Source organism: Dermacentor albipictus, chromosome 1 (genome assembly GCF_038994185.2).
Source record: "Dermacentor albipictus isolate Rhodes 1998 colony chromosome 1, USDA_Dalb.pri_finalv2, whole genome shotgun sequence".
Classification (NCBI taxonomy): domain Eukaryota; kingdom Metazoa; phylum Arthropoda; class Arachnida; order Ixodida; family Ixodidae; genus Dermacentor; species Dermacentor albipictus.
Genome location: NC_091821.1, coordinates 353587275 through 353599447, shown reverse-complemented (window position 1 = coordinate 353599447; position 12173 = coordinate 353587275). Strand labels below are relative to the sequence as shown.

Here is a 12173-nt window from a genome sequence, read left to right as displayed (position 1 = left end):
ATTATTTTTCACCAACTTATCATGGGCTTGCAGCATGTATCACCTACACATCAGTTGATTGTCTATAAATGTTAGTTCACTGCACAGATTCACGAAATCATTTTATGTGTGAAGAGCAAAACAGCACTTTCACTCACTGAAGTACACCATAGATGAAGTCGTGCAGAGACCAAGCCACAAGAGACCCAAGAACCTTGAAAGTGATCCAAGAAGGCCAGCAAAAGTATCAGAAATGCTCAAGAAGCGGTAGGCCAAAGGTAGCACTACCAGGAGGGCTACACCTTCCACAGCAATATTGACTCCTTGCAGGAAACTGTAATGACTTGCAGTCCAGCGAAGTGGCTCATCGGTCAAGAATGTGTACGTCAAGTAGGTCTGGGCTGCACCAAGAGAGATAAAGACATCAACTACTAGCTATGTGATGTTTCTAGCTCTGCCACACAGAACATCAAAGCAGAGGCACATATTTGAATGTCATTATTTTAATCTTTCGGGAGTGCAATCCAACAAACAATTATGTGGGAGAAATGCTGCTTAATATGAGAGCCTCAAAACAGAAAATGTGTGCACAGTTTACACAAGCATGCAAACTGAGTCAATAAGGCCTACACCCTGACCAAGTCACAAGCACCTTTGTAGTAGGCAACACTGAGACAGCCTACACCTCGACCAGATTTTTGTGATCTAATTAATGTACGACACCAGTGGTTCAACAATTATCAGGGAAAAAGCTTGGTGATACTTGAGTCCGTTTCCAGTGTACGCCTATATTCACTGATATTAACCAAACACTTGAAATTTGTATTGAAATGTTGAAACTGCATTTTAAGCACAGGTGAAGCCACAATAGTTCAGCATTATCGTTATTGTAATTCCAGACAACCACCGTAATGTAACCTATCAAGATAAAAATACTGAATGAATAAATAAATGAACGAACAGCAAACTACCATAAAATAAAATGCAACGCCTGTCAGTCAATCTCTTACAACTTCATGGCTGCCAATAAAATAAAGACAAACTACTTGCCTGCTAGGCCATAGAACATCGCAAAAGCAGCAAGAAGCAGAAGAATGACATGGGCTCTGTTTCCCCGATCTCGCAGCCTGAAAACAGTCATTGCCATGTCCGTCACATGCCGAAAGGAGAAGATTCCAGGGCGCTCCATTCCAGTGTCAACACTTGCTTCAGTGGGCACTTTGTCGTGGATCACAAGCAAAACATAGAAGACGGCAGCTGCATAGATGAAGAGCTCAACCAAGAAGATCACTTCATAAGTAGTTGTCTTGAGCATGCCTCCAACAATGTACATTCCGAGTGCCCCTCCAGTGAAGATCATGGCTTCCAGTATCGAAATTCGTCGACTCCGGGACTGGAAAGGCGTCACATCAGTGAGATAGCCAAAGCAGCTTGATATTACTCCCAAAGATCCGGTAGATATGCCAACCAATACGGCACTGATCATGACAAGTGATACGCTGCTATTGAGGTAGTGCGAGAGAAAAATGAAGTTCAGCACACTTGCCATCCCCCCAACAAGGGGGACAAGCATGGGCCGCTTGCGACCAAAGCGATCATTCCACGATCCAACCCACATACCGCAGATCAGAGTCAGAATAGACATTGTCCCGTAGTAGAAAGCAATCCACACTGAGGCTTCAGCTTTGATGTCAGTTCGTGTCTGGTTCTGGGCCGAGTGACAGTCTGCAACATTGGTTGTGTTGAGGTGCCTGAAGCAACACTTTGTGTTTATAATGTCCTGGACAGCGCTCATCTCCAGATGCATGGTGGCGAAGAATAGAAACACCACTGGTTCCACTGTGATCTGTAGCCCCATTTTCTGCAATACGAACGCCATCACAATTAACTCAAGACTTTGCCTTGTGCAACTTGGGTGAAAGACCACTGACAATGAAAATGAGGAAATGCATTCATAGTTACAATATTAGAAATATGCATGAGCACATACATAAGAGGTAATTAGTTTTTGCACAATGTTCAAGATTGATTCTTGAGCATTAAATAAGCCTCTTGGCACTGCGATACTTTATCTTTTCGTTAATCATGTTCGTTAATCATGCAATGAAATATAAGGAGGACCGAAATTATCCGTTAACCCCGAACACACTGCACCGTGTACCACTATATGAACCACCATAGCTATAAACTATACGTCACAAATATAACTTCCATAATTATCTTTCCGACATGACGTAGACGCTTTTGAGTTCAATTGCGTAAGGATAACAACAATACCGATAAGGCACCGTTATCACCTGCCAAGAGGTAAAAAAAAAAAACAAATAGCGACGCGTCATCATAGTTTTTTTTTTTCATTTTTACCTGGATGTCAGTATGTTCGAATGGTATTTGAGCAGCACGTTTACAATGGTCTGACAACTTCCACTTCACTGATATGTGCACAGGGCGCAAAAGCAAACGGAAGCAAGAACATCTTTTTTTTCATGTCACTGAACCGAAGTCGTCAACCTTTTTCCTCCATTGTAGAAACTTATGCCACAGCATCGCTTTATTCCTTTCCTCCGAACATATTGGTAAAGAGTAAAATACAATTTGACACATTGGGCGAAATAAAGGGCATATGCGTCTGACAGCACTTCCCGTGCCCCTCGACCTCATCGAATCCGGTTTGAATAGACTAACTTCGCACGCACTTCACGCTCCATGGTTCGGCCGCTTGACCTAGTTTCCGTCCTTTCGTTTTCTTTCATCCAGCCCGTGGCAAGATGTGAAGATCGAAACAACGATCCGCGCATATGTTACTGCCTCGTGGGAAAATCCGACGATATTTACAGGCCAAAGAGAGATGAAATGACGGCGCAGTTTGTATTATCGTTATTGAGCCCTAGATAAAGAGTGTCATACCAAGCGCTCAACGTCAGAAAAGCGCTTGTCAAACACATCGCGTGATGCGTCGCCGCTCACTCGAAACCAAACGCTCGAAACGAAGAAAATCTGCACGGCGCGTCAGTTCCTACACTTACCGGACGATCTGTGCGCAACTCTCAAGACTCCGATCCAAGTGCGAAAACTGCAACCAAGGGGAGCGCGACGCACGCTCGTAGCTGTAGGTATTTTTACTGCAGCCGACTCATCAACGGATTACCACAGCTGGGACCGCAACAACTCGCGGTACTCGCAGACGGGCAGACGTGCGGGCGCGCGCCACGGCGGCCCAGAAAAAAGTGCCTTGGATTGTCACCTTCGAGACGTCGGCGCTGCGGTCGCAAGTACAGTTTCAGTTTTCTTTTCGCGCAAGGCAGTCAGTATTACTTCATATTTCAAATTGGTTTTGTCCTAATCATGCGTTTTGTTAAATAAATTAATTACTTAAGGTATATTGAGGCATAGTAAAGCAAGGATACGATCCATATATGATACTGCTAAAGGTTTGAGTCGCTGAAACGTAGTACCCATAGAGTTTATCGTATTATAGTGAGAAACTCTATGGTAGTACCTGCATAAAAGGCTAAATCTTTAAATTTCTATTAGTCTTACTTGTGATCTGAGGTTTGAAGGGCTATATGCCTGGAGACTGTGGCGTGGAGTTAGCCTCAGAAATTGTGTCGTGCAACGTTTCGGTACATACAAATCTTAAAGGCCACATTCGAAGTGTTTGGCGTTGTGACTTTTCCGAAGTGGGGCGCTTTAAGCGCACCCAAAGCATTATACCCGGGAAATACAAACGTAGGAATCGATCAAATTTATGACGGTGGCACTGTCTGCACATGGCTGATATAATCCGCATTCTTTAAACTTCTGGCCTAACGCTTCAATTCTAATATTTCCCTTATGGCAGCCTAAAGTGGTATGAGCTTGCGTCAAGTTCCTTATTCAGGCTGATGAGGCTTAGTGAGGCCACAACGCTGTAGCGAAGGCTCTTGCCTATGAAGAACGTGTGCGCGTCCAAAAACGTTGTACGCGTCGATGTGTGTGTGTGTGTGTGTGTGTGTGTGTGTGTGTGTGTGTGTGTGTGTGTGTGTGTGTGTGTGTGTGTGTGTGTGTGTGTGTGTGTGTGTGTGTGTGCGTGCGTGCGTGTGTGCGTGCGTGCGTGTGTGCGTGCGTGTGTGTGTATGTGTGTGCGTGTGCGTGCGTGTGCGTGCGCATGCGTGTGTGTGTGTGTGTGTGTGTCTGTCTGTCTGTCTCTGCGTGCGTGTGCGTGTGTGTGTGCGTGCGTGTGTGCGTATGTGTGCGTGCGTGTGTGTGTGCGTGCGTGCGTGTGCGTGTGTGCGTGTGTGTGTGTGTGTGTGTGTGTGTGTGTGTGTGTGTGTGTGTGTGTGTGTGTGTGTGTGTGTGTGTGTGTGTGTGAGAGGGGGAGAGAATCGCGTATGTCAAAGTGCTAACGAGGGTGCCAGGAAAGGGGTTTCGCGAATAACAGAGTAAGCCTGCATGTGACGTTGTCAAATGTTGCAACGTTACACGATCATTTCATCTGAGCGCTATGAAGAAGAGGACATACGTCTGCATACCTGGTGCAAAAGGGTAGTACGTGAGCTACATTCAGAGCAACAAGTTAGCAGCATGACGCGACGCTAAAGTGGAAACAGAAAACTTGATCCCAATGCCGACACAGGCGTTGGATCGTCTAAACATTGGACGTAAGAACAAACAACGACGATACGTTGGTGCATATTTTGTTTGTTTGCTTGTTTTTACAAGATAATCAATCTATTTGCAGTTGAATGGCGGTTCAGGTGTGCAGACAGACATACTTGCTTGTTGTTGATTCCCCCCCCCCCCTTCATTTTTTTTTTTCTTTTATACAGAAGCTTCGGATATCTCTTCAGTGACCTTCCAACGAAGCAGCCTGAGCAACCAGTGCACTCAAAGAGAGCAATGCATTCGCACACGAGAGATACTGACTTTAATGAGAAGCATGTTAGCCTGGCATGCTACTCCAGGTACTCGGTTATAATTACGCTATACACAGTGATCACATAGACACAACAACTGTGTTTACACCCACAGACGCGAACACACTCAGTAAAGGTTTTGGCAAAGCTTCGTTACGGCCTGCAGACCTTAGCAAAACCAACAGCGCATTCATATAGTGGGCATCACGCTGCTTTGGTACTACCCCAAGGTCCGTGAATGCCCCGCAGCTCTAAGCTCGAGTCGCTCTGCAAGTGTAGGGCGGCCTTCAGAGACGTCTCCCTGACTAGGCCGCAGTCACATACAGTAAGTATGTGATAGAAAGGTTACACACGGAGCCCATTTCCGAGTCTGTTCCCTGTATTTTGCATTTAAAGTATACAGTTATAGCGCAGGCCACGTCTGGTCTCATGCGATGAAGGCATGCTTGCTCTCTCCCACGGAGGCTTCGCGCCCTTATAATTTCGCTAATACGGATTATTATGTATTTAAAAGGGTATTTACTAAAGGCTTACGTCGCGTCACTGCAAACACCAAGTGAGTGTGGATATCAGAGTCACCGCGTCTTTTCTCGATAGCGACACCTGGATCTGTCGGGGGTGCTGTGTGCGGCCCTGGCAACGCGGTCAGCCTGGACGCTGCCTTGCATGCCGCACTGTGCAGCCAGTCGCTGCATCACAGCTTTGTCAAGCAGCCCGCAGGCTTTAGTACACACTGGCATCCATTACGAGTTGTTGCCGAGTGAGTATAGAGACTTCAGATACTGCAGGGCTGCTTGTGAGTAAGCGAGGATGTCCCGAGTCTGAGCCCTCTGTTCCCTAAGGCAGAGCTCTGGTCCAAGGCCGAGATCTCAGGTTCGTAAAGCTGCCCGCTATGCAGCTATTGTAAAGAGGCTGTAGCTATTGTACAGAGGCTGGCCCGGTGACCTTTCTTCCCAACCCAATGTATATATGTCCTTTAATAATAGTTGCAGCTGAAGAAACTTCGTGTGCGTGACCTCGAAGAATTGTTCACTGAAGTGACGGTCGTATATGAGTATATACAAGACCTCATAGTAGAAGACACTTCAATTTCGCAGCCTCAGTCGTCTCGCGCCACCAAGAATCTGGCGTCTCCCCGGGGTGAAATTGTTTTATGCTTCGCCATCGCTGATACTGATTCGCTTTTGCGCAGAAACTACAGCATCTCTCTCTGTCATTCTTTACCTCTGTGTGTCCGACTCTCTGTCATTCTTTACCTGTGTCCGAGTATTAAGCGCTGCTGCGCATGACTGCTGTTGGTTCTGATTTCGAGTGAATCCGGCTTGGTCTCATTTCGCTGAGTGAATTATATTCAGGGTGTCCCAACTCTCATGCACCAAGACTTAAAGAAAGAGCACTGGCGTTACTCCCAGTGCATATTGTTTGCAGTGCAGTGGAGAAGCCGCTGGTAATTTTTCGTTACTGAGATTTAATTAGGTAATTATAATTAAATATATACCTCGATAAGTACTGCCGTAATTATCAAAGTGTCAATGAGGCATTTCTAGGCACCCCCAAATGACATCTAACTGCGGTGCTTTCAGCGGCATACTAACTGCGACAATTTTTCCCGACTGGTAAAGAAACACTCCGAAAAATGAAAAATACCATGTGACTGCGCTCCAACCTGCATCATAAAGCTACGCCCTCAAATATGCTAACTGAAAACAATTGCATTGCCTGTCACAAACACGAAGAGACAGCGCATCACATTGATAACGGTACGAAAGGAGCACCAACAGCAGGTTTCGGGGCTTCGGAGTTATTCTTTCCTCTCATTTCTACGTTGCACTTATCATCCGTCTCTCAAGAAGGGCTGATAACAATGATAACAAAAACCCATTGATAACGCGGCCGAAGCGCCGCTCTGACCACGCACGAAATGCGAAAAGCAATGTAATATGCAAAGAATGTTTCAAAATCTCGGCTTTGCTCGCACCGCAGTGAAAGACGCGCGAAGCTATATTTCGCGCCAGAAACTTGCTTCGGACCAAATGGAAATTAAAGTGACGATTTTATTTTTCATTAGAGTGTATCTATGCGTACTGGAAAACCAGATTCGTGGCAAAAAATAAAAGTGAAATAAACAGAGCGGGGAGCGACTCGCGTGTAGAGAAAAAGCAAAACCTATGCGTTCAAGAAAGTAAACGTATCAAGTTATAAAGGAACCGAATTGGCAATCGGGACGTCTGCACAAAAAAAAAGGATCCACGCAGGACGTTCTTTGAGATTTAGCCGAAATATACGTAAGCATTTCGTAGTACTGACGTGGGGTTAAGACGTGACTGCGGGACTTCGCTGAGAGACTCATCCCCCACTCCTTTGAGGATTTCGTCCACGTAACGCAGTCCAGTCTGTATGTGATCGAAGATGGGACCGATTATAGCATCGGCGTAAATTCCGAACCACACATTTAACGACCACTGGTACTGGTACCGATTGCGCTTTACCCAGTGAAGATTGGAGTCACTCCAATAGTGTGTTTTATGCAAACTTACCTGGACGTTTCTACAAAGGTTGGCTGCATCTGTGCACGTGAGAGTGCTGAAAAACTGTGGTGACTCATCGGCTTTAGTGAGCAACCAATTCAAGAAATCTAGACGATTCCGCAGGTCCCTATCTTCCAAGCATTGGTGCTGGTTAGGGTGGTACGAGTGAAAATCCGAGTCATTTAGAACCCTCCAAACTGATGACTTGGAAATCGGTACCTGGGCGGCCGCGTCCCGCACGCTAGCATGAGGGTTCGAGGCCATAAATGCTAGAACATCCGTGCGTAGGCTATAGGACTCAAAGAAGGAGTCCTCTGTCGCTGTTTCTGGAAGCTGCCGGTTTGTCTCAGGTTTCCATAATTTCAGATTATAATCGATGCGTTTGTTCTATACCGCCACACTTCCATGACTGATATACATTTGCAGCCTTCCTCTTGCTGCCATTTGCAGCTCCCAAGCTGTGCTCCCAAGGCAAGGATCATGTTTTCCTTCTTTTCATTGAGAAGGGAATGACAAAAGACCCCTTTAAACGTTTTGCACTGACGTTGTCAATTCGCTTTTGTAGTGATAGGTATTGCGGCAAAAATAAAAAAAAATCATCCGTGCGCTTATCTACGCTAAGACAACATCTATCGCACCTTGTTTCCAACTAACACCAAACGCGACATGGTACCTCAGCCGGGGCGCGGCAGATAAGGAACTAGATTGTGATATCTTTCTTTATTTCGCCCAGGCCCGGAGGGCGATCCAAGCCAGAGGGTTCCTGGAATAAGAGACATTCCAACCTCGACTTACAAGTCACTGCTTTAAATAAAAGTTTCTCTCTCTCTATCTCTCTCTCTCTCTCTCTCCCTCTCTCTCTTCTTTATTTCGTTCTGGCTAACGCAGCGGGAGCTCGTTCGAGGGCGCTGCTTTATGATGCGGGCGGGAGCGCAGTCATGTGGTATTTTTGAGATTTTGCGCGGTTAAATTAGCAGTCGGAAAAAGTTAGCTCTCAATTAGCACGTCGCTGAAAATACCGCAATTAGATGTCCCTTGGCTAAGCCTGAAATGATACATTGACACTTTGATAATTAGGATAATACTTCTCGAGTTAGATAATTAATTACAATTACGTAATTATATCTATGTAATGAAAGATTACTGGCAGTTACACCACTGTAGCGGAAACAATATGCACTCGGTTTTGTTAGAGTAATGCAATTGCCTGTATATATTTACGACTTCTGCGTGTAAGTGACAATGTTCCCATCTCTAATAAATCTTGTAAATTATTAAATGAGTTTTTCTTTTTTTTCATGAGTCGTTAGCATTGCTTACTGGACACAGACGCAATACAGAGACACATCTCATTCACGCGCGTTTCACATGCCGTTGATAGAAGAGTCTGCTGAAGGGATCACTGAAGTCTGCAGGTTTTCTTCAGGGTCAAAAAAAGCACGGGAAGAAATCTGAAGCGAGGTGAACATACAACAACATATTCATTCTCTAAGCATAGGCTGTCCATATCTTGAGAAACAATTTTCAATTGGCTACCTCCTTCTTTTAAGAAAACGTAATGATATCTGTACTGTGTGTATACTTAAATATATTGTGTATGTGCATGGTGTTTACAGTGGAATTTTAAAACAATGTTTAAGTGAGAAAATACGAATGAGACAGCCGCCGCTGGTCCTTATAATGCGCTTGTCCTCCTATATTCAGGAATTGCAGAAATAAAGCGAAATTATGAATTAAACGCCGTGCACGTCCGCGCCAACAATAATGCAGTAAGTTATTACACACAATGAAATTTTAAGTGAGAAGGTCGAGGTAACTCAAAAGAAACCTCAAATGATGTGGGTGACAAGACTCTGGTATTGCCATTTCAGGTATTTTAGGTATCTTTTAGGTATTGCCATTTTTTAAGGAAGAGCTCTGCCCCCTTCAGAAAACTCCTGAGGGGGCTCGAGCCTCTCCGGAGTTTCTAATTAAGTTTGTTAAGCTAATTAAGTTTCTAACTAATTACATTCTGGCCCATATTGCAGTTCACAAATTATAGCCGTGGAGTTCGCAAGCCGGATCCACTTGGAACGAATTTTCAAGATGACACGAGTTTCGAGAGATAAATTCTCGAACTTTGACGAGAAATGCATTGGCGTTCCAGTTGATTTGTTAACAGAACGTCGTTTCATGCACTGAAGCACAGAAGTAACCGGAATGCCAATGCATTTCTCCGCAAAGTTCGGGAATTGATATCGCAAAACTGGTGTCGTCCTGAGAATTCGTTCCAAGTGGATCCGCCTCGCGAAGTCCACTCCAAGAATTTGTAAATTGCAATATGGGCCATAAGATAATTAGCTAATAGTTAGTGAGTGAATTCGTGTTAGTTAGTCCATTTTGCATTTCAATTTCTTGTGCAAGTAGTGTCCGCCGCTTCGAGTAGACCGGCTCATAAACTAGAATTGAGCTATCTGCTACAGGCAATATTTAAAAAAAAAATTTAAAGTGTTCGCTGAAACACCCTGTATATATGTATACGTTCTGCAACAATATATGTTCCGCCGTGACTTACTCCAGGGCGGCGCTCAAACTGCGTGAGAAACAAAAAATAATTCCACTAAAAAGCAAAGTAGAGCCTACAAATGCATACATTCGGAATATAGCTTATTGATAGCTGAGCCCCGGGAAACAAAATCAGGCTCTCCCTCTTGCATTTTTTTTTATTGCCATTGCCTGGACTTGCCGTCGAGGATTTTCACGAAGCCCCAAACGCGCTGTAAATGCAACAGCAGTTACTGACGATACAGAGTATACAAAAAGCTACACGCGCGACCAGTGTATGCGATGCTGTGCCCAAATACCGCAGATGCCCAGAGTACAAATGCGCGCTGACTGGTGGGAGCCTACGCAATGCGATCCTCGTCCAGTTGACGCCCTGCAACATTCTGACCTCGGCGACCGATTGCAGGCGTGATGGGCAGCTGAACGTGTTCCGGGCTAAATGCTGTACACGAGCCGCATTCCCGAGGCGAGGCCCGACCCGGGCCACTGCTTGCGTCAGTGAAATGGGAGACACGTTTAGGCGTTTTACAGTCCTTCGAAGGCCTAATTTCATTATTATGACGGCTTGTACGTTTGTATTTGCTTAAATATAAATATGCGATACGCATCATTACCACGAACTCGCTTTACTGTTGCAGCAATTAAAAGCTCCAAATTCAGTTTGATATGTCCGTCCGTCCGTCCGTTCGACTTTTCCGTGACACTGGTGATGACAGCAGCCGCAGTCGCACACATCAAGCCATCGTCGTTGGTCGAGGGCACCTCGTCATCCCCAGCTTCATCATCGTTATAAGACGAAGAAACACAGTCGCATGCAGTAAATGAGTTACAGGCTGAAGGAATCGCTCAGGTATGTGAATGCTATTTCATCACATCGAGCAAGGAGTTTTCGGTCTCTGTGTCGTGTGATTGAGCCGTGGGAGTCCACCACAACATTCAATGCCAAGGACAGCAAAGGTTGCTGCCAACGAAGGTCACGGACGCTCATCCAACCGTGGCCGAGGCGCTTCGACAGCATCTTGAAACGGGCCATCACCCACGAGGAACGTTACCTCATACAGCTTACATGTCAGACACCCATGACGCCTACTCGAGAAATTTGCATTTGGCGCTTCAATGAACATCAGTGTAGGAAATTCGGCTATATAATGTTCCGTCGTACTTCTCTGCCCATTGAGCAAGGCTGTGAGCGATCATGGCAGTCATGGAAGTCTTAGTGATCGTGATACCTTGGCAGCTCAGACGTCGTTGTCATCATCATCATCATCATCATCAAATTTCTATGTCCACTTCCTGACGAACGCATCTCTCAGCGATTTCCAGTATATATCTCTGTCTTGTGCTAGCCGATTCCAACTTGCGCCTGCGAATTTCATCACCTCACCTAATTTTGTGCCATCCTCGACTGCGTACAAAGCGGGCCTCGAGGCCCAGTTAATAGAGATCGTACCCAACAGAACAATCAATTCTAAAATTTTCATCCTCAACGTGTACAGCGCACCATCGGATAGGAAAAGAGACTTTAAAGTATAAACCCCATGCAAGCGATCTTGCACGCGACAGCGACAAGCGACGCGATGGAGATGGCTGTCGCGTTCGCTCGTCGCCTACAAGTTGCACCCCATGCGAGCGACGACTTCGAGCGACGTCTCCCCAGCGTTGCCGGTATGAGGGCAGCAATATAGGCGCCGAAACTAGCGTGACGCGTGCTTTATTAACTTAAGTTGATGTATTTTACTGTAAAAAGCAGCATAAAATATTTCTGAAAGTCTTGCAGTAGGTTCTTATCCTTGCACGTATAAAAATTCAATCGTTTGCTCGTTCCGTGCGACAATCAGAAGTACTGAAGTTATGTACATCCAGTTCCGGCTTTGCGCTATTGGCTAGTCGCTCATAGCACTTCCGGGCGACGAGCGACGAATTCTAGATTTGCAAAACCGAGCGATCGCGCGACAAGACCGAGCGATCTGTTCAAGCGACGGCCCGATCCGTCGCGCGAACCCGTCGCTCGTCGCTGTCGCGCACAAAATCGCGTCAATGGGGTTTAGCCTTAAAGCATTACTAGGCACCACGTCTAGGGCGGCGAGAAACGCGCCTCTCGTTGTCGCGGGTGACTTTAACGCACCCAATACGGAATGGGGGTACAGTTACAAAAGTGCAAAAGGGACAAACTTGGCCTTCAACGCTGCAGAGCTCGGCTTAATACTCGTCACAGACCCGAGGCTCC

At 45.7% G+C, this 12173-nt stretch overlaps 1 protein-coding gene across 2 annotated transcripts in view; it reads right to left on the bottom strand.

Moving 5' to 3' along the window:
* The window catches only part of LOC135918572 (proton-coupled folate transporter-like), a 147722-nt gene that overhangs the window by 17412 nt on the left and 118137 nt on the right, over positions 1-12173 (bottom strand). Inside the window, exons 1-3 of one of the 2 annotated variants that reach the window (XM_065452188.2) lie at positions 3006-3212; positions 1030-1840; positions 138-380 (exon numbers count right to left, since the gene is read on the bottom strand). In XM_065452188.2, the coding sequence (XP_065308260.2) occupies positions 138-380; positions 1030-1837 (1051 nt within the window). In that variant the 5' untranslated portion in view covers positions 1838-1840; positions 3006-3212. Of the gene's footprint in view, positions 1-137; positions 381-1029; positions 1841-3005; positions 3213-12173 lie in introns of those variants that run through there. The other variant, XM_065452187.2, reaches the window with a different exon arrangement.